The following is a 22,459-nucleotide window of genomic DNA, read 5'->3' as shown; positions in this document are numbered from 1 at the left end:
GCCAGTACAGGAAAAATTATTTGCCATTGGGGTTTTATTATATTGAAAGCGACAGTCATCAGTAGCCCTGGTGTTTTATCTTGAAAGGGTACTGTAAACCATCTTTATTTCAGCGACATTTTACAACTTGGCAAACAGATCTTTGCAGAAATCTTTTGTCGCGTTTTGTTTTTAGTCAGGACGAATTACGAATTTTCGAAATGCCAGGCAGAGTTGAGACCAACAAAATATTGTGTAGGACAAGTATTGGCTGTCTGCAAGCTCCACACTGCCATAGAGAAACTTCTTCTTCCATCGGAAATAGAAACCGTAGCAATCATGTTCCATGTAAAATTGGATGCCATATTCTGATAATACCGGACAAGGGAGAATTCAGGATATATCAGAGGATTATATACATCAGATGCTGGAGACGATATTTGTGATGCAATTAGTGGAGAGTACTTAGGCCTATATTTTAGGTCCAACTTTTTTTTTTTTCAGATTCTGAAGATTTTATTCAACACGTTTTGTTGCTTTGTCGACCTTTTCGTTAGAGAATTATTAACAATAAAAACTTCAAACTTGTCGACGACTTCCTATGAGAACATGATATTTGAGAACATGAAAACATAGTAATCAAGAATATGTGTATATGACAACATGAGAAAATGATATTCAAGAATACGAGACAATGAGAACATAATATTCTAGAACACGAGAACATGATTTTTGAGAACACGAGAACATGATTTTTGAGAACACGAGAACATGATTTTTGAGAACACAAGAACATGATATTTGAGAACAAGAGAACATGATTTTTGAGAACACGAGAACATGATATTTGAGAACAAGAGAACATGATTTTTGAGAACACGAGAACATGATTTTTGAGAACAAGAAAACATGATATTTGAGAACACAAGAACATGATATTTGAGAACAAGAGAACATGATTTTTGAGAACACGAGAACATGATATTTGAGAACACAAGAACATGATATTTGAGAACAAGAGAACATGATTTTTGAGAACAAGAGAACATGATATTTGAGAACACAAGAACACGAGAACATAATATTTGTGAACACAAAAACAAGAGAACATGATATTCGAGAACATGAGAGCATGATATTCAAGGACATTAGGACATGATATACGAGAACATGAGGACATGATATACGAGGACATGAGAACACAATATTCGAGAACACGAGGACATGATATTCGAGAATACGAGGACATGATATTCGAGAATACGAGGACATGATATTCGAGAAAATGAGGACATGATATTCAAGAACACGAGGACATGATATTCGAGAATACGAGAACATGATATTCAAGAACATGAGGACATGATATTCGAGAACATGAGGACATGATATTCGATATCATGAGAGCATAATATTCGAGAACTTGAGAGCATGATATTCAAGAACACGAGGACATGATATTCGAGAACATGAGGACATGACATTCGAGAACATGAGGACATGATATTCGAGAACATGAGAGCATGATATTCAATAACACGAGGACATGATATTCGAGAACATGAGAGCATGATATTCGAGAACATGAGGACATGATATTCGAGAACATGAGAGCATGATATTCGAGAACATGAGGACATGATATTCGAGAACATGAGAGCATGATATTCAATAACACAAGGACATGATATTCGAGAACATGAGGACATGATATTCGAGAACATGAGAGCATGATATTCGAGAACACGAGGACATGATATTCGAGAACATGAGAACATGACATTCGAGAACACGAGGACATGAGGACATGATATTCGAGAACAAGATAGCATGATATTCAATAACACGAGGACATGATATTCGAGAACATGAGGACATGATATTCAAGAACACGAGGACATGATATTCGAGAACATGAGGACATGATATTCGAGAACATGAGAGCATGATATTCGAGAACACGAGGACATGATATTCGAGAACATGAGGACATGACATTCGAGAACATGAGGACATGATATTCGAGAACTTGAGAGCATGATATTCAATAACACGAGGACATGATATTCGAGAACATGAGGACATGATATTCGAGAACTTGAGAGCATGATATTCAATAACACGAGTACATGATATTCGAGAACATGAGGACATGACATTCGAGAACATGAGGACATGATATTCGAGAACATGAGAGCATGATATTCAAGAACATGAGGACATGATATTCGAGAACACGAGGACATGATATTCGAGAACACGAGGACATGATATACGAGAACATGAGGACATGATATACGAGGACATGAGAATACGATATTCGAGAACACGAGAACATGATATTCGAGAATACGAGGACATGATATTCAAGAACACGAGGACATGATATTCGAGAACATGAGGACCTGATTTTAGAGAACATGAGAGCATGATATTCGAGAACATGAGAGCATGATATTCAAGAACACGAGGACATGATATTCGAGAACATGAGGACATGATATTCGAGAACACGAGGACATGATATTCGAGAACACGAGGACATGATATTCGAGAACACGAGGACATGATATTTGAGAACATGAGAGCATGATATTCGAGAACATGAGGACATGATATTCGAGAACATGAGAGCATGATATTCAATAACACGAGGACATAATATTCGAGAACATGAGGACATGATATTCGAGAACATGAAAGCATGATATTCGAGAACACGAGGACATGATATTCGAGAACATGAGGACATGACATTCGAGAACACGAGGACATGAGGACATGATATTCGAGAACAAGATAGCATGATATTCAATAACACGAGGACATGATATTTTAGAACATGAGAACATGATATTCAAGAACACGAGGACATGATATTCGAGAACATGAGGACATGATATTCGAGAACATGAGAGCATGATATTCGAGAACACGAGGACATGATATTCGAGAACATGAGGACATGACATTCGAGAACATGAGGACATGATATTCGAGAACTTGAGAGCATGATATTCAATAACACGAGGACATGATATTCGAGAACATGAGGACATGATATTCGAGAACTTGAGAGCATGATATTCAATAACACGAGGACATGATATTCGAGAACATGAGGACATGACATTCGAGAACATGAGGACATGATATTCGAGAACATGAGAGCATGATATTCAAGAACATGAGGACATGATATTCGAGAACACGAGGACATGATATTCGAGAACACGAGGACATGATATACGAGAACATGAGGACATGATATACGAGGACATGAGAATACGATATTCGAGAACACGAGAACATGATATTCGAGAATACGAGGACATGATATTCAAGAACACGAGGACATGATATTCGAGAACATGAGGACCTGATATTAGAGAACATGAGAGCATGATATTCGAGAACATGAGAGCATGATATTCAAGAACACGAGGACATGATATTCGAGAACATGAGGACATGATATTCGAGAACACGAGGACATGATATTCGAGAACACGAGGACATGATATTCAAGAACACGAGGTCATGATATTCGAGAACATGAGGACCTGATATTAGAGAACATGAGAGCATGATATTCGAGAACATGAGAGCATGATATTCAAGAACACGAGGACATGATATTCAAGAACACGAGGACATGATATTCGAGAACACGAGGACATGATATTCGAGAACATGAGAGCATGATATTCGAGAACATGAGGACATGATATTCGAGAACACGAGGACATGATATTCGAGAACACGAGGACATGATATTCGAGAACACGAGGACATGATATTCGAGAACACGAGGACATGTTATTCGAGAACACGAGGACATGATATTCGAGAAAATGAGGACATGATATTCAAGAACATGAGGACATGACATTCGAGAACATGAGGACATGACATTCGAGAACATGAGGACATGATATTCGAGAACATGAGAGCATGATATTCAAGAACACGAGGACATGACATTCGAGAACATGAGGACATGATATTCGAGAACTTGAGAGCATGATATTCAATAACACGAGGACATGATATTCGAGAACATGAGGACATGACATTCGAGAACACGAGGACATGATATTTGAGAACATGAGGACATGATATTCGAGAACATGAGGACATGATATTCGAGAACACGAGGACATGATATTCAAGAACACGAGGACATGATATTTGAGAACACGAGGACATGATATTCGAGAACACGAGGACATGATATTCGAGAACATGAGGACATGATATTCGAGAACACGAGGACATGATATTCAAGAACACGAGGACATGATATTCGAGAACACGAGGACATGATATTCAAGAACACGAGGACATGATATTCGAGAACACGAGGACATGATATTCGAGAACACGAGGACATGATATTCAATAACACGAGGACATGATATTCGAGAACATGAGGACCTGAGAACACGAGGACATGATATTCAAGAACACGAGGACATGATATTCAAGAACACGAGGACATGATATTCGAGAACACGAGGACATGATATTTGAGAACACGAGGACATGATATTCGAGGACACGAGGACATGATATTCAAGAACACAAGGACATGATATTCAAGAACACGAGGACATGATATTCAAGAATACGAGGACATTATATTTGAGAACACGAGGACATGATATTCGAGAACACGAGGACATGATATTCGAGAACACGAGGACATGATATTCGAGGACACGAGGACATGATATTCAAGAACACAAGGACATGATATTCAAGAACACGAGGACATGATATTCAAGAATACGAGGACATGATATTTGAGAACACGAGGACATGATATTCGAGAACACGAGGACATGATATTCGAGAACACGAGGACATGATATTCGAGAACACGAGGACATGATATTCAAGAACACGAGGACATGATATTCGAGAACATGAGGACATGATATTCAAGAACACGAGGACATGATATTCGAGAACACGAGGACATGATATTCGAGAACACGAGGACACGAGGACATGAGAACACGAGGACATGAGAACACGAGGACATGAGAACAAGAGGACATGAGAACACGAGGACATGAGAACATAATATTAGAGAACATGATATTCGAGAACATGAGAACACTATAACATGATGATATAATAATTGTTCGTGATTCCATTATTTTTTATTGTCCTCATTCCATAGACAAACATCGAAGAGATTTTGTAAGAAACAATAAATAATGCTGTACAGTGTATTACGTACCTTAGGAGATGCCCTTGAACGCGAGTTTATTTAATCAATTGTGTCAAGAAATTGTTTGAGGGCTGATAAGGCTTTTTAAGTTCCTGTCTGTTAGCTGATACTTTGCTTCCATCAGGCCCGCCAAAACGTCGGCACAAAATATAGAAAATTGCTAGCCAACATGTTTGTTTTTATAATGAAAGTCTGAGGCTGTTTTTAAATAACAAGAATAACTAAATATAAAAAGAACTTACGCCATTTTGTAAAGTGTAAAGAGAAAACTCAACTCTCCCAATACTTCAATGTACGTACTAGATCCTCGGGTTTGAAATAAAATAGTTTCAGGTCAATTTCATTCAGTTTTTGTATTTTTTCCATCATGTGGCCCACGACACTAGTGTTGGAAATTAAAATGGCCCGCAGATTGAATAAGGTTGGGCATCAGTGTACTATGGTAATGTAAATCTGTATTTTTAGCGGCCCCCGAAAGGGGAAAAGACGCTATTAGTTTTGTGCGAAATGTCTGTCCGTCTGTCCGTCCGTCCCGTTTAGATCTCGTAAACTAGAAAAGATATTGAAAATCCGACATCACAATATTTTAGACCATTCAAAGTTCTGATGCAACGGCTACTTTTTTTTTCTGAAAGCGTTAGACCTAAATTAAAAAGAATAGTAATCTTGTAAACGTCATTTTCGTGAACATTTTTTTTATTGCGGAAATAGTTCTTTTAAAAAAAAAAACAAAAAAAAACGAATAAGAGATTGATCCTTTTCAAAACAATTACATCTATTAATAAAAGATTGATCCTTTTCAAAACAATTACATCTATTATAAGACTTCATTTAGGCCAAGAGAGGCGCGGTAGCTGAGCGGTTAGGCGCTTGGCTTCCGAACCGGAGGCCCGGGTTCGAATCCTGGTGAAGACTGGGATTTTCAACTTAGGAATCCTTAGGTGCCTCTGAGTCCAACCAGCTCCAATTGGTACCTGATATTAGTTGGGGAAAAGTAAAGGCGGTTGGTCGTTGTGCTGGCTACATGACACCCTCGTTAACCGTAGGCCACAAAAACAGATGAACTTTACATCATCTGCCCTATAGACCACAAGGTTTGAAAGGGGAACTAGTTAGGCCAGGATCACATCTAACTTTGCATTCACTTGCACCTATCCTTTGATCTGCTGGACCGTTGGGGCACTACACAAGATCTGTCAACCTTCTTTCTCCGTTCTTATCTCTCATTTGTCTTGGATATAATTTCATTTGGATGTTCTTTCTGAAAATATTGAAGCCTGCCTCACTTCGGGGGCCGATTTTAAGTTTGTGTTTCCACACAAACTGTCTTTGTAGTCTCGTTGTATTTAGGTAAACAAGATTTCCTTTTGGTTTCTGACCTTATTAACATGTATATGGTGCCCAGTGCCTACTTGGCTTGTGACTTTTAAATTCATGGCTTATGATAAATACAAAATGACAATCCCAGTGACTGCTTGACTTGTGACTTCTATATTCATGGCTTATGTTAACTAACTATAAGGTGATAAGAGTGTGTCTAAAATCCAAAGCAGAAAAAGACGTTTTCAGAAATAAATTATTTCTCCAAGGAACGGAAATGATATTAAAGACAAGATTATTAAAACAATATTTACAGGTCGTAATGTAGTTGGCGTAGTCATGTGACATAGTGCACTCATCCTTAATCTTCGAAAACGAAGGCATTGTTTTTATTTAAACAAAATAAATCTTTAACAATTTCTGCTTTGTTTTTTTATTTTGTAATTTTTTTTAAAGAATGATAATTACCGGTAATTATACTTTATAAAAAAAAATTAAATTGATAACTACCGGAATTTTCAAAAATCTTTTATGCAAACACACTGCCAACCTCTCACACTGGCATTTATAATAGAACTTGTTTTTTCTTTGTCATAGTTTCAATTAGAGCCAACTCCCGGTAGCGATAATTTGCATTGAAATAATTCATTTCACTCATTTTTTCTTGTCAAATAGTATCATCTACCGTACTTGTTATTTGGTAAGCCCATCTAATTCTCATTTATTGTTGATAGGCCTACGTAGGCTACTCATGTGTGCTATCTTCTTCTATATACTTATTGCACAGCCGATGACACTGCTGAGTACTTACTTTTTTTTTGTTGTTGAAAGAAGTGATCAATACACAGCCCATGAAAGATCAATACACAGCCCATGAAAGATCAATACACAGCCCATGAAACATCCACTTTTTTAAAAAATGTGTTTTGAGGTCATAGACGCAGGGCCGGCCTTAGGGCACTGCAACCTATGCGGCCGCAGTGGGCCCCGCATTTTCATAGGCCCCGCGCTAACTCTAGTTCAAGTACTGCTTGTGTATTCATTATTCAGGTATTGCTTGTGTAGCCAGTGATCAAGTATTGCTTGTGTATTCAGTGTTCAAGTATTGCTTGTGTATTCATTGTTCATGTATTGCTTGTGTATTCATTGTTTAAGTATTGCTTGTGTTTTCATTGTTCAGGTATTGCTTGTGTATTCATTGTACAAGTATTGCTTGTGTATTCATTGCTCAAGTATTGCTTGTGTATTCATTGTTTAAGTATTGCTTGTGTATTCATTGCTCAAGTATTGCTTGTGTATTCAGTGTTCAAGTATTGCTTGTGTATTTATTCATTGCTTAAGTATTGTTTGTGTATTCATTGTTCAAGTATTGCTTGTGTATTCAGTGTTCAAGTATTGCTTGTGTATTCAGTGTTCACGTATTGCTTGTGTATTCAGTGTTCAAGTATTGCTTTTGTATTCACTGCTCAAGTATTGGTTGTTTATTCATTGTTTGAATAAAGGTAACACTGACTACAGCGATGTCTTCCCTACTATTAGTTAAGAATGTTTTAATGTTTTCCGTTTAATCACGCAGTCTCAATAGACAATCTTTTGTTTTTGAAGGTAGACTTGCGTGTCCATTATTTGAGTTAATACAACGACCAAAATCACAATGCGAGAAAATAAATGTTGGCTACCTAATAACTAACAAACTGTCTTTCAGATCTAGTAGAATTTTTTTTTTTATCTGTGTTAGTCAATATCTCAAGAGTTTCTATAATTTTTGAAAATTAAACCACAACCATCTTGACGGCTTCTCCTCAGTGGGTTTGAACCAAACGTTGAAAGCTAGTTCCGGTTATTTTGCTGAGGACGTCCTAGCGGTGTGCTGAAGTGGATAAAAAGGTGTGTAAACTGTCTAGTGTTCATACAAATGATACTGAATTGATTTCAGATTCAACCCAAATTTCTGCCAAACTCGGAGAATGGTTCAAGCAGAAAAGGAATTGAGATGATGTCAATAAAAGAACTAGTACACCGTCATTATCCAAGACAACGTAGCCTTAACATTTGGGAAATTATTTAGAAATATCTGACTCGTAATCACCCTATATTAAAATAAGTACGTTTAACATTTGTGTGGATTTGGATAGTAATTTCACAAGCTCCCAGAAATGACCTAGATTTTGTCTTTGCAATTCTTCTTCAACTTGTTCGCGATGCCCATTGAGTGCCAGATTCTGTTTTGAGAGTAAATAAATGATATCCAATTTTTTCCAATGCAAGTAGAGTAGCTTCTTAATAATCTTATTACGTTTGAAGCAGGACTCCAACACAAATTAAAAGTTTGTATGTTTGTACACATTTTTGAACAGAATGAAACGAGTTAACGGAGTTTCAAATCTATAAAGAAATGTTTTATGAGTTCTGGTTCCAATTCTACACATTTACATTCCTAAAACAATTATTAGTGTCAAACTTTGAAACATTGATACAAACTAGTTTTACGTCCATTATTTCACAGTAAACAGATCGAATATTTATTTATTGAACATTTCTCTGGCCTTCTTAGTCTATGGCCTCCTTCCGTCGCGAAGCGACTAAGGATCAACTCATGGTAATGAGATGAATGCCTGGGCAATAGCTGTGGTCAGAACGATGTCGCCCACACATCATTCCCCCCCCCCCACCCATCTTCACGCAGCAGATGTATCAAAAAGAACGGCAGTGCCGATACAGTTTGGGGTCAGCGGCGTCGCAGGTTCTGCCAGAGAGTAGCACTGGGTGCTGCAAACTGCCTTAGGGTCGCCAGCTCCTGATTTTTCCTCAGGGTTGACTCCCGAAGCCTTTCCCATGATTGGGTATAGCTGCAAGGCAACAGAGGTTTGAATTCAGTGTTTTCCTTCTCCTAGGTGGGTAGCCAGCCATGGCTAACGAGCCCCTCCTGCCTGAAGCTTACTGGTTAAGGCGCCAGTTACTCGCCTTTGCCCCTTCTCCTGTTAGTGAGATCAGTTCCGCCGGACTTAATATCTGAGCTGCACGTGAAGGCGAGGACTTGGACTGGTTGTCAGAGGCTATTTGAGACGCATGCCATTTGGAAGCATTTTATAGGTAGTGGAGTGCAAACATCCATTACCACTTCCGGCAATGACAACCTTGCCTTCTTAGTAGCAAAGCAAGAAACCAGTGCATCTATTTCTAAATGCTCCAGCGGCTTCTTCTGATAAAACAACGCACAAAGATAACTCTAGTATCCAGTCATATTGGAAGCACCTTCATAGCTTTAGCCTCGTAGTTTATCTACGGATAAATGTTTTTTTTAGTGCTTGGAGCATTGGTTCAGCAAATTCTGATGACGTCTGATTCTCACATATATGGAAACCTAGAAATGACTATCTAATTTCTATTTCTTTGGATGTTCCGTCATCGGAGATCACTAGCAGTATCAAAAAAATAATACGAATTTGATATCAACTTTTTATTTGTCTTGAGCGCTGCCACCAATGAAAGATGTATTATCTCGTTTTGAATCTGTTGGGCTTTGATTTCCTGTCAATTTTGAATATTCATAGCAATTTCCTGAGGTTTTTGTATAAATATATGGCGTTAAATCTCTTTAAGAGCAATGAAATAAGTTTCAACCATATACTAAGCATTGGTCAGAGAATGGCACTATTCGATGATCCATTTAGTTATCTCTCTAACTTCTAGATCTTTGTTATAAACCTGCTCCCCGATTCGGTTTCCTCCTTAATTGCAATAGCACAAGCAAGTTCAACTTGAACGATTCCTAAGTTAACACTCTGATGTTTCTTTGGCTTGCTAAATATTTAATGTTATTTTGATTTTGTTTTTGTTTAGATTAAATCTCCTTTTCATTCTGTTCTAAAGATTGCATCAACATTTTGTATACATCACAGAAGACAACAAAACAATGCGATGAAGACTTTTGAGGACGCATTGTCCTGCTTGAATGTTTTACACTATTTCAAAATAGAAATTTTAAAACAACAGTTCAGACAGTTTTTGAACTACTAAACATATTACAAAATTCTGTTTAGCTTTCAGACTAATTTTATTTTTATATCTGCCTTAGTTTGTTTTTGTTTTTTTATATCATAATATGAGGACACTTTGCGACAAGAAATGCATCACTATTTAAAATTATATTTCATTCAAATCAATGAGAGACTACGGTTACAGTACACCAAAAAAAGATGTCAGACAATTTTTTTTAAGATTGGAAAAAGATCAACAAACAACAACGACATGTATTTTGTAGATCTAGAGTCTAGAGGTTTAAGCTCTAGATCTAGATGAAAGTAGCGTACCGAGCAATGAAGTAACACAATAAAGTAACAGTTAGTAACAACATGTACCATGTACCTTAGAAGAAAATGGGCATGTAAAAGTGTTTCACCTTAAGATATTGAAACAAATCTAGTAAATTTGATACAATCTGGTCTACAGCTTACAATTAATTGAAGAAAGACCATAGGAGATGAACAAAGTAGCAAAATAATTAAATTTGTAGTTAACATTTCAAATACAGCAGTTTGTGGGTTTTTTCATATCTGTACCATGTGTTGTTTTTACTGAGAAAGTTTATCGTAAGTTTGATGCCCCCCACCACTTGATGCCCCGTGCGGCCCGCACCACCCGCACATTGCTAGCTACGCCACTGCTAATAACTAAAAGATCATTCAAAGTACTAACATCTTATCTTATACTCCCTCCCCCTCCCCTAACCGCCGCACTGCCTGGGGCCTTAATATGATTATGATAGTAGAGAACAATAGCAGAAAATGTGTGTTCTGTCAGGGGGAAGCAATCCTCGCACCAGTATTGACAGACTTGGTGGATTGTTCTTCGTACCAGTACAATTATTTTATGCCTAAAGGAGTCGTCTGTCTATTAGAGACAAATGAAAAAATTTCAGCACTGCCTTTTGGTATCAGGTTTAATGTTCAAACTATCCCGTTTCATTCTATAATTAGATCTAGCTCTGATGTGCTCAATAGTATTTAATAGAATAGAGTGGACATCCTTAATATTTCCATAAGCACGGTAACCTCCTGCAGTAACATACACTTTTCTAATTATATCACACAAACTTAAACTCTTTTTTTTTATCTAAATGCGGTGGTCTGATGAGATTAAGAATGACTGCCAGGCCTTGTGGTCTGATGAGATTAAGAATGACTGCCAGGCCTTGTGGTCTGATGAGATTAAGAATGACTGCCAGGCCTTGTGGTCTGATGAGATTAAGAATGGCTGCCAGGCCTTGTGGTCTGATGAGATTAAGAATGGCTGCCAGGCCTTATGGTCTGATGAGATTAAGAATGACTGCCAGGCCTTGTGGTCTGATGAGATTAAGAATGACTGCCAGGCCTTGTGGTCTGATGAGATTAAGAATGACGCCAGGCCTTGTGGTCTGATGAGATTAAGAATGACGCCAGGCCTTGTGGTCTGATGAGATTAAGAATGACTACCAGGCCTTGTGGTCTGATGAGATTAAGAATGACTACCAGGCCTTGTTGTCTGATGAGATTAAGAATGACTGCCAGGCCTTGTTGTCTGATGAGATTAAGAATGACTGCCAGGCCTTGTTGTCTGATGAGATTAAGAATGACTGCCAGGCCTTGTTGTCTGATGAGATTAAGAATGACTGCCAGGCCTTGTTGTCTGATGAGAGTAAGAATGACTACCAGGCCTTGTGGTCTGATGAGAGTAAGAATGACGCCAGGCCTTGTGGTCTGATGAGATTAAGAATGACTGCCAGGCCTTGTGGTCTGATGAGAGTAAGAATGACTGCCAGGCCTTGTGGTCTGATCAGATTAAGAATGACTGTCAGGCCTTGTTGTCTGATGTGATTAAGAATGACTGCCAGGCCTTGTGGTCTGATGAGATTAAGAATGACTACCAGGCCTTGTTGTCTGATGAGAGTAAGAATGACTGCCAGGCCTTGTTGTCTGATGAGAGTAAGAATGACTACCAGGCCTTGTTGTCTGATGAGAGTAAGAATGACTACCAGGCCTTGTTGTCTGATGAGAGTAAGAATGACTACCAGGCCTTGTTGTCTGATGAGAGTAAGAATGACTACCAGGCCTTGTTGTCTGATGAGATTAAGAATGACTGCCAGGCCTTGTTGTCTGATGAGATTAAGAATGACTACCAGGCCTTGTTGTCTGATGAGAGTAAGAATGACTACCAGGCCTTGTGGTCTGATGAGAGTAAGAATGACTGCCAGGCCTTGTGGTCTGATGAGATTAAGAATGACTGCCAGGCCTTGTGGTCTGATGAGATTAAGAATGACTGCCAGGCCTTGTTGTCTGATGAGATTAAGAATGACTGCCAGGCCTTGTTGTCTGATGAGATTAAGAATGACTGCCAGGCCTTGTTGTCTGATGAGAGTAAGAATGACTACCAGGCCTTGTGGTCTGATGAGAGTAAGAATGACTGCCAGGCCTTGTGGTCTGATGAGATTAAGAATGACTGCCAGGCATTGTGGTCTGATGAGAGTAAGAATGACTGCCAGGCCTTGTGGTCTGATCAGATTAAGAATGACTGTCAGGCCTTGTTGTCTGATGTGATTAAGAATGACTGCCAGGCCTTGTGGTCTGATGAGATTAAGAATGACTACCAGGCCTTGTTGTCTGATGAGAGTAAGAATGACTGCCAGGCCTTGTTGTCTGATGAGAGTAAGAATGACTACCAGGCCTTGTTGTCTGATGAGAGTAAGAATGACTACCAGGCCTTGTTGTCTGATGAGAGTAAGAATGACTACCAGGCCTTGTTGTCTGATGAGAGTAAGAATGACTACCAGGCCTTGTTGTCTGATGAGATTAAGAATGACTGCCAGGCCTTGTTGTCTGATGAGATTAAGAATGACTACCAGGCCTTGTTGTCTGATGAGAGTAAGAATGACTACCAGGCCTTGTGGTCTGATGAGAGTAAGAATGACTGCCAGGCCTTGTGGTCTGATGAGATTAAGAATGACTGCCAGGCCTTGTGGTCTGATGAGAGTAAGAATGACTGCCAGGCCTTGTGGTCTGATCAGATTAAGAATGACTGTCAGGCCTTGTTGTCTGATGAGATTAAGAATGACTGCCAGGCCTTGTGGTCTGATGAGATTAAGAATGACTACCAGGCCTTGTTGTCTGATGAGATTAAGAATGACTGCCAGGCCTTGTGGTCTGATGAGATTAAAAATGGCTGCCAGGCCTTGTGGTCTGATGAGATTAAGAATGACTACCAGGCCTTGTGGTCTGATGAGATTAAGAATGACTGCCAGGCCTTGTGGTCTGATGAGATTAAGAATGACTACCAGGCCTTGTTGTCTGATGAGAGTAAGAATGACTACCAGGCCTTGTGGTCTGATGAGATTAAGAATGACGCCAGGCCTTGTGGTCTGATGAGATTAAGAATGACGCCAGGCCTTGTGGTCTGATGAGAGTAAGAATGACTACCAGGCCTTGTGGTCTGATGAGATTAAGAATGACTACCAGGCCTTGTGGTCTGATGAGAGTAAGAATGACTACCAGGCCTTGTGGTCTGATGAGATTAAGAATGACGCCAGGCCTTGTGGTCTGATGAGATTAAGAATGACGCCAGGCCTTGTGGTCTGATGAGATTAAGAATGGCTGCCAGGCCTTGTGGTCTGATGAGATTAAGAATGACTACCAGGCCTTGTGGTCTGATGAGAGTAAGAATGACTACCAGGCCTTGTGGTCTGATGAGATTAAGAATGACGCCAGGCCTTGTGGTCTGATGAGATTAAGAATGGCTGCCAGGCCTTGTGGTCTGATGAGATTAAGAATGACTACCAGGCCTTGTGGTCTGATGAGATTAAGAATGACGCCAGGCCTTGTGGTCTGATGAGATTAAGAATGGCTGCCAGGCCTTGTGGTCTGATGAGATTAAGAATGACTACCAGGCCTTGTGGTCTGATGAGATTAAGAATGGCTGCCAGGCCTTGTGGTCTGATGAGATTAAGAATGACTACCAGGCCTTGTGGTCTGATGAGATTAAGAATGACGCCAGGCTTTGTGGTCTGATGAGATTAAGAATGACGCCAGGCCTTGTGGTCTGATGAGATTAAGAATGACGCCAGGCCTTGTGGTCTGATGAGATTAAGAATGACTACCAGGCCTTGTTGTCTGATGAGATTAAGAATGACGCCAGGCCTTGTGGTCTGATGAGATTAAGAATGACGCCAGGCCTTGTGGTCTGATGAGATTAAGAATGACGCCAGGCCTTGTGGTCTGATGAGATTAAGAATGACGCCAGGCCTTGTGGTCTGATGAGATTAAGAATGACTACCAGGCCTTGTTGTCTGATGAGATTAAGAATGACGCCAGGCCTTGTGGTCTGATGAGATTAAGAATGACGCCAGGCCTTGTGGTCTGATGAGATTAAGAATGGCTGCCAGGCCTTGTGGTCTGATGAGATTAAGAATGACTACCAGGCCTTGTGGTCTGATGAGAGTAAGAATGACTACCAGGCCTTGTGGTCTGATGAGATTAAGAATGACGCCAGGCCTTGTGGTCTGATGAGATTAAGAATGGCTGCCAGGCCTTGTGGTCTGATGAGATTAAGAATGACTACCAGGCCTTGTGGTCTGATGAGATTAAGAATGACGCCAGGCCTTGTGGTCTGATGAGATTAAGAATGGCTGCCAGGCCTTGTGGTCTGATGAGATTAAGAATGACTACCAGGCCTTGTGGTCTGATGAGAGTAAGAATGACTACCAGGCCTTGTGGTCTGATGAGATTAAGAATGACGCCAGGCCTTGTGGTCTGATGAGATTAAGAATGACTACCAGGCCTTGTGGTCTGATGAGATTAAGAATGACGCCAGGCCTTGTGGTCTGATGAGATTAAGAATGGCTGCCAGGCCTTGTGGTCTGATGAGATTAAGAATGACTACCAGGCCTTGTGGTCTGATGAGATTAAGAATGACGCCAGGCCTTGTGGTCTGATGAGATTAAGAATGGCTGCCAGGCCTTGTGGTCTGATGAGATTAAGAATGACTACCAGGCCTTGTGGTCTGATGAGAGTAAGAATGACTACCAGGCCTTGTGGTCTGATGAGATTAAGAATGACGCCAGGCCTTGTGGTCTGATGAGATTAAGAATGACGCCAGGCCTTGTGGTCTGATGAGATTAAGAATGACGCCAGGCCTTGTGGTCTGATGAGATTAAGAATGACTACCAGGCCTTGTTGTCTGATGAGATTAAGAATGACGCCAGGCCTTGTGGTCTGATGAGATTAAGAATGACTGCCAGGCCTTGTGGTCTGATGAGATTAAGAATGGCTGCCTGTTAGTGTGTTCTTTTCAGTCTGGCAATCTAGAGTCGTCTCTCTTACCCAAGACGAAAACGCCGCTAATTCATTCAAACTACATAGCCACCAACCAATAGCCAACCTCCTCTCAACATCACCATAGCAACACACACACACTCCATAACAACCATACTACAGATTAGTTACTTATAATGACAGACACATATACATATTTTGAGATTAACAAATGCCATTTCCCATTCGTCTCTGCACCAATGACGACTTATCATCTTACACACAAAACATGAACAACCAACTAATGATTTATTGGCCAGACTCAGTGGACAACAAAGAAGTTCACAGCTTTTCAAACACATTGTGTTGACTTTGTTGACTAAAATAGGTACGTGTCGAAATGATCGTTTATTCACTAACCCAATAGACTTTAAAAATACCGCCATTTCTATGAGTGTGTGTGTGTGTTTGTGTCTGGCAAGTTAATAGCAGCTTTGTGTGCCTTTCATCTTGAGTTTATTAGTGTCGACCTTTTTAGAAAGAAAGCGAATGCCAGCCCGACACTGCTGGCCATAAAACATACAAGAGAGCTCTTCTGTTTAGGGGGTAAGGGAAGATACGTAGCATAAATCAAAATTAGCTAAAAACAAAATGCAATCTATGACAGTGTATCCCAAACTGTGTTCCGCGGAACCCTAGTGTTCCGCGAGGCCTGAATGGGTGTCCCACGAACTGCTGGAATAGTTAACTTGGAGACCACCACGTGAATTGACCTCTCTAAAAAAAATAAACAAATTGTTCCGCTAAATACGTAGAAAGTACGATGTGTTCCGTTGGGGAACAAGTTTGGGAACCACTGGTCTACGATCTTCCCCCTTCACACACCCACACAATTGTTTGGTCTAGCCTATTCATTCAAGGTGGACGGAGGGCGTAGAACACACTAGAAGGCATCCAGAGGCGGGTCACTCCAGCGAGAACAAATGAACCAGTGGGAACTGATCGTGCGTAATGTTTGGTTCATAGACTTATATCTACTACATCTAGACCTGACATGGAGATTTTTTAACACTACAAAAAATGTGAAATTTTTTTAGAAAGTTGGATCAAGGCGTTGTTTTGTAAAGTTGTAAAGAAGTAGTTGTCTTTTTTTTTCAACCCTAACCTATATAACATATAATTTAATTTTTAGATCTAGATCTAGTAATTGAACAATTGTTACATAGGTTAGGGTTGAAAAAACAAAACAAAATAACTTTTAACTACTTTACAAAACAACGCCTTGATCCAACTTTCTACAAAATGTCCACACGAGCGATCAATAGGGGATGGGAATTTATTTCCGGTTTCCAGTCTAGATATCTATAGTATTAAGTAGAAAGTAAGGCGTATGTATGTATGTATGTATGAATGTATGTATGCATGTATGTATGTATGTATGTGCCGAATAGAAATCAAAACCGTTTGACCAATCTTGATAAAACTTGGCATAAACTTAGACCGTAGTGTATGTATTGTAGCCCTAAAAAAAACTTAAGACCCTCAAAAAAAAGTTTACCAAACTCTATGAAATAATTATAATATCATCGATCTAGGCTATGTTTACCACATTTAGATGAAAAGATCGAAAGGATTCAGATCTAGATCTAATTTTAGAAACTACACTTTGCGCAGATAGTTTTTTTACTTTGACACATGAAAATACAAAATATAGTCTATTGATTTCATTATTTAATAAAATTAACCTTCAATTTTGTTTTTTAAAAGCACTTTTACATAAATTCGTTCCTTATCTGTGAATTTAGACGAACATTCTTTCATTAGACATTACGCGAAATGTTACACTTCTCTCTATTCCTAGGTCTAAAACTCTATTTGAACTCTAAGATGATAGAACTTCTCTTCGCAAAGATAGTTTTATAATTAAACACATGAACATATTAATTATAGTCCATTCATTTCATACTTTAATCAAATTAACATTCAAATTTGTTTTTCTAAAGCATTTTTATATAGATCTACATTCGTTCGCCAATGTTTTCATAAAAAATTGAATTCAGGTCAATTAGCTATTTTTAGCTCCATTCATAATATTTTTTTATTCATGAATTCGTGCATTCGCTTTACATATAACATTATTATTTTCTTTAATTGTTTCTAATGCACTATATTAGTCACTATATCAGCAATACGCAAGTTAAGGCCCTCGGGCAGCGGGTAATATCTGTCTAGTAATAGATAAGTCTCTGGTTTGGTTCTATTTCCAAACAAATCAATAGACGTACATCAACTTTGTGCGCACCATATGACGTAACAATCATCAGCTGGACTTCATTTACAATTTGTTTAGGAATCATTTTTGAAAATTAACTCAACAATGTCAAGGACGCTAAATTGAACTTCCAAATTGCCAACGAAATAAAATAAAAAAAAGTTACAAACGAAGACAATGGATCCTGTCGAGCTAAAAATGTGCCCCACCCCACCCACCCCACCCCACCACCCCCCACCCCCCTAAATGACTTTGTACACCGGAGACACCAAAAAGCTGTCCAATGTTTTCTTCCGCCGCCATGTGTGAGACTCTGCACTAATAAGTGTTCCATTGGTCAATACGCAATCTAAATACTTGAGCCATGCCTCTAACTAGATCCAGTAATAACTGTTCCATTGGTCAATACGTAATAGAAATACTTGAGCCATGCCTCTAACTAGATCCAGTAATAACTGTTCCATTGGTCAATACGTAATAGAAATACTTGAGCCATGCCTCTAACTAGATCCAGTAATCCAAATGCAAGTAATAGTCTTTTACTTTTGCAAAGACTGAATCTATATCACGAAAATTAGGTCGTCGTTTAAAAGTTTGAAACTAACAATGGATACGTATAAAGCGTTTAATTGTCATAAGCACTTTGCTATCCCAGTGGTTAGTGGATTGGCTTGAGCCCTTGAGTTCGGATTCTAGTCGTACATTTTTAAAAAATAAAATACATTTAAAAGATATTTCGGTGACCTTTACCCCCAACTTCCCTCCCCCTTTCCTAAAGGTCCAGACATAGGATCATAGCGCATGGAGAAAGCTAAAAGCATGACATTGCGCTAAACAAAAACAATGAGTGTTTGTGTTGAGGGGGAGCAATGGTCTGGGGAATTTCTTTTTTTAAGAAATAATGCAATATAAAAAAAAGGGAGAAAAAGAGACATGCCTTGGAGTGCATTATAAAGTTATCAAAAAGGTTCATGTTATGTCCCCTTAATTCAATTGAAAAACTCAAATGATTGAAATCAAAATTGAATACATTTGCAGTTAGCGCAGCAAGGAAATAAAACAAAAGTGACCAGGTCATCGTTAATCAAAGGAGGGGGAGGGGTGGCGCACTGAAAGCGGCTGACACTGTACTTTCAGAAACAGCTTAGGGAATGGGAATACCAGAGGTTCACCTGAGGTTCTCAGTCTACAGCCTCGACGGTTGTGATTAGATGAGCATCCTGGTTATGGAGCTCTTTGGAGAGTTCGAAGAAGAAGAAACTCATAGAGCTTACTAGATGTTTCTTTCCTGATAGTGATAGACCTTCGAAATGGCGTTCTTGTTTCGTATCATTTGGATGTACTATCATTCCTTCATCCTTATGTTCTTTTATCATATCTACAAGGTGCCCGAGACTGTCTAGTATTAATGAAATAATACCAATAGTATATATATATATATATCGAAGATGAGCACATTTCTCATATCCTATGGGCTCGAAGATGGCTGTAAAGTCCAATCCTCGCTTTAAAAAGTCGGCCGCATACGTGGCATGGGTAGGTTTGGTCAGTTTAGACAACCTCGTTGTTAACACTACAATATAATCAACATTTCAGAGCTGTCAACATTACAGCACAGTCAACACTACAATATAGTCAATATTTCAGAGCAGTCAACATTGAAATAAAGAAATGAAATTAAATAATTAATATCACTTGCTTTGACAGAGTAGTCAACACTAAAATAGATCAACATTTCAGTTAAGTCATCATTACAGTACAGTCAATATTTCAATAATCAACATTTCAATACAGTCAACAACTCAGTTAATCAACATGTCAGTACAGTCATCATTACAGTGTCTTGAACATTACACACACCTTAGTTGTCAAATATTGCGTGTGTGTTTATTTTTTAAAATAAATTAGTTATGAAAACTAAATCTTTAAAATCAACCCAACAGTGTTGGTACGACTATGTGAACTTCCGTTCCACCGGGTCCTGACATGCGTATCTTCAGACAACTGGAGTTGTCTTAGAACTTCTGACCAGCTATTGACCCAAGGGTTTGCGTGTTTGTTTATTTGCCTTTGCGATTGGACGGGAAGAAAAAAAAACAACACTTTTATGTGGGCAGTATCGATCTGTCTGATCTAATAATGGGTAAAAAGTTGAGTCTTCTGGTACGATACATTCTGTTAATGTGCTTTTCAAAATCGATACATTAAACATAAAGTATGTCAGACTCAACCCAGGCCTTCAGTATCTCATGTCGTTAACAATAGAATCGGTTTTCTTTTTAATCAAAAGAAATGTAAATTGTATGGAAATCAATGAGGGAAACAAAATTCTAGATTCAAGAACTTTGCATTGACTGCTTTATTATTGTTATACTACATTGATTCTGTAAGTAGTCGAATCCAACAAGAGATAATTTATGTCAGTTTCAAACTATGTTTGAAGAATTCAAAGTCTCTTTCTTTATATTTTCAGACCAAAAAAAATATTTAAAAAGAACACAAACATTCGAGGAAGTTTTTGATTGGTTGAGAGCAAGGGTCATGAGAAGATGGATGCCGGGAAACGAAAGTAGATGACAGACGACGATCAGCATTTGCTTCCCTTGCAAATCAAAGAACTAATTTAAAAATTCATACAAAGAAAAAAAGTTGAACAGTTCCAACAAGACATTGGCATCTGTTGATGTAGTTTGTTCAGGGGAAAAAACTGATTTTTTCGGGATAACTTTTTCTGTTAGCTTTTGTGTTGTTCTAAAATAAAATTAGAGAAATTCTTTAATTTGAATCCAGAATTCGGTTTTTGTGTCAAACTGTTATGAACCAGTCTTTGACTTAGATATATCAATCTACTAAATACAAATCTTGGAACACATATTGATATCTCCTATGAAGCAATCATTTGACCACATCATGCTAAGACATCTTCTTTTTTGAAAGAACGTCTGTATTATATAAGATAAGATAAGAAGATAACTGTGTAGTTTGATTCAAGCCACTAATTGAACTGTATTTGGTTAGACACTAGACTGGAACAGTTATGGGTGGACAGGGGTCTAAACTGGACAAGATGAAAGCAGGCGCCGGAGAAAAGGCGAGCCACCGAAAGAAATATCTGCCGCAGACAAATGGCAGTAGTCCAGCCGTGAACGGCATGTCTCCGGACAATTCGTGTCCGTCCATCGAGGAGCAGCAAGTTGAGCTGCCAAGCTTCACGGAGCGTCAGAAGGAGCTAGTGACGGACACCTGGAGAGTAGTGCAGGAGGACATGGCCAAAGTGGGCGTGGTCATTTTTATCAAGTAAGTTTTCTCAGTTGGATTTATCTAGAGAGCTGTTAGATGAGTCGATGTTTCTATTTAGTGATGGTTTCATTCATTTGCTATCTTTTTTTTTCTGTTTTCTTTTTTGAATTTCCGATTTCATTTTGACACCACTTTGTACCATCTATCTATCTATCTATCTATCTATCTATCTATCTATCTATCTATCTATCTATCTATCTATCTATTTATCCAGTTATCTATCTATCTATCTGTCTGTCTGTCTGTCTGTCTGTCTGTCTATCCATCCATCCATCCATCCATCCATCCATCCATCCATCTATCTATCTATCTATCTATCTATCTGTCTGTCTGTCTGTCTGTCTGTCTGTCTGTCTGTCTTTATATCTAATCTTAACTTAATGTAATAAGTTGAAATTGATGAACACTATAAACAACCAGTTGTTTCTAAAGATGACCACGTTCTAAAAGCCTAGACTCTACGAGTCTTATTTATTTGTCTAGTTAATGTGAAGAGAATATTAAACAAGAGAATGCTCTTTATTCTTTTGGTACCTGACAAAAGTCGATCTTTTTCCTTGATAGAGACGAATTTTTTATTTCATGATTTTTAATTTTCTTATCGAAAAAAAAAAGTTTTCTGTTTTGTCAAATCTCGTTTGCACTTTTGTTTATAGAATCGAGAAAATGAAAGGGAGACAATAATGCCAGACAAAAGAATTTGAAGAATGTAGAACATAATTTAAAAAAAAAATAAAGTAATAATAAAGTAAAGTAAGCAATCCTATTTTGTCTTTGAAAAATAAAGAAAAATAATAATGGCCAGTATGGAGATCGAACCCACGACATTCACGTTAATTATGAGACTGTCTAGAACTTGCACTACTCTATTACATCCATAAATTCAAAAACATAAGAATATGTGGCAGCTATCTCCCCTATGCATAACTGTAAGGGTCGAACACATGCTTCAACACGTTATTTCAACTCTGTCTGGTAAAAAGCTTCAACACATTATTTCAACTCTGTCTGGTATAAAGCTTCAACACATTATTTCAACTCTGTCTGGTAAAAAGCTTCAACACATTA

General features: G+C 38.6%; 1 protein-coding gene across 1 annotated transcript in view; it reads left to right on the top strand.

Annotated features, from left to right (window-relative positions):
- The window catches only part of LOC129925302 (neuroglobin-like), a 123,880-nt gene that overhangs the window by 25,054 nt on the left and 76,367 nt on the right, over window positions 1–22,459 (top strand). The window contains exon 2 of the mRNA XM_056024847.1: window positions 20,565–21,388. Within this exon, the coding sequence (XP_055880822.1) occupies window positions 21,129–21,388 (260 nt within the window). The 5' untranslated portion in view covers window positions 20,565–21,128. The remainder of the gene's footprint in view (window positions 1–20,564; window positions 21,389–22,459) is intronic.

Source organism: Biomphalaria glabrata, chromosome 3 (genome assembly GCF_947242115.1).
Source record: "Biomphalaria glabrata chromosome 3, xgBioGlab47.1, whole genome shotgun sequence".
Classification (NCBI taxonomy): Eukaryota; Metazoa; Mollusca; class Gastropoda; family Planorbidae; genus Biomphalaria; species Biomphalaria glabrata.
Note: the sequence above shows the minus strand (reverse complement) of the source record. Positions and strands in the feature narration are given on the sequence as shown.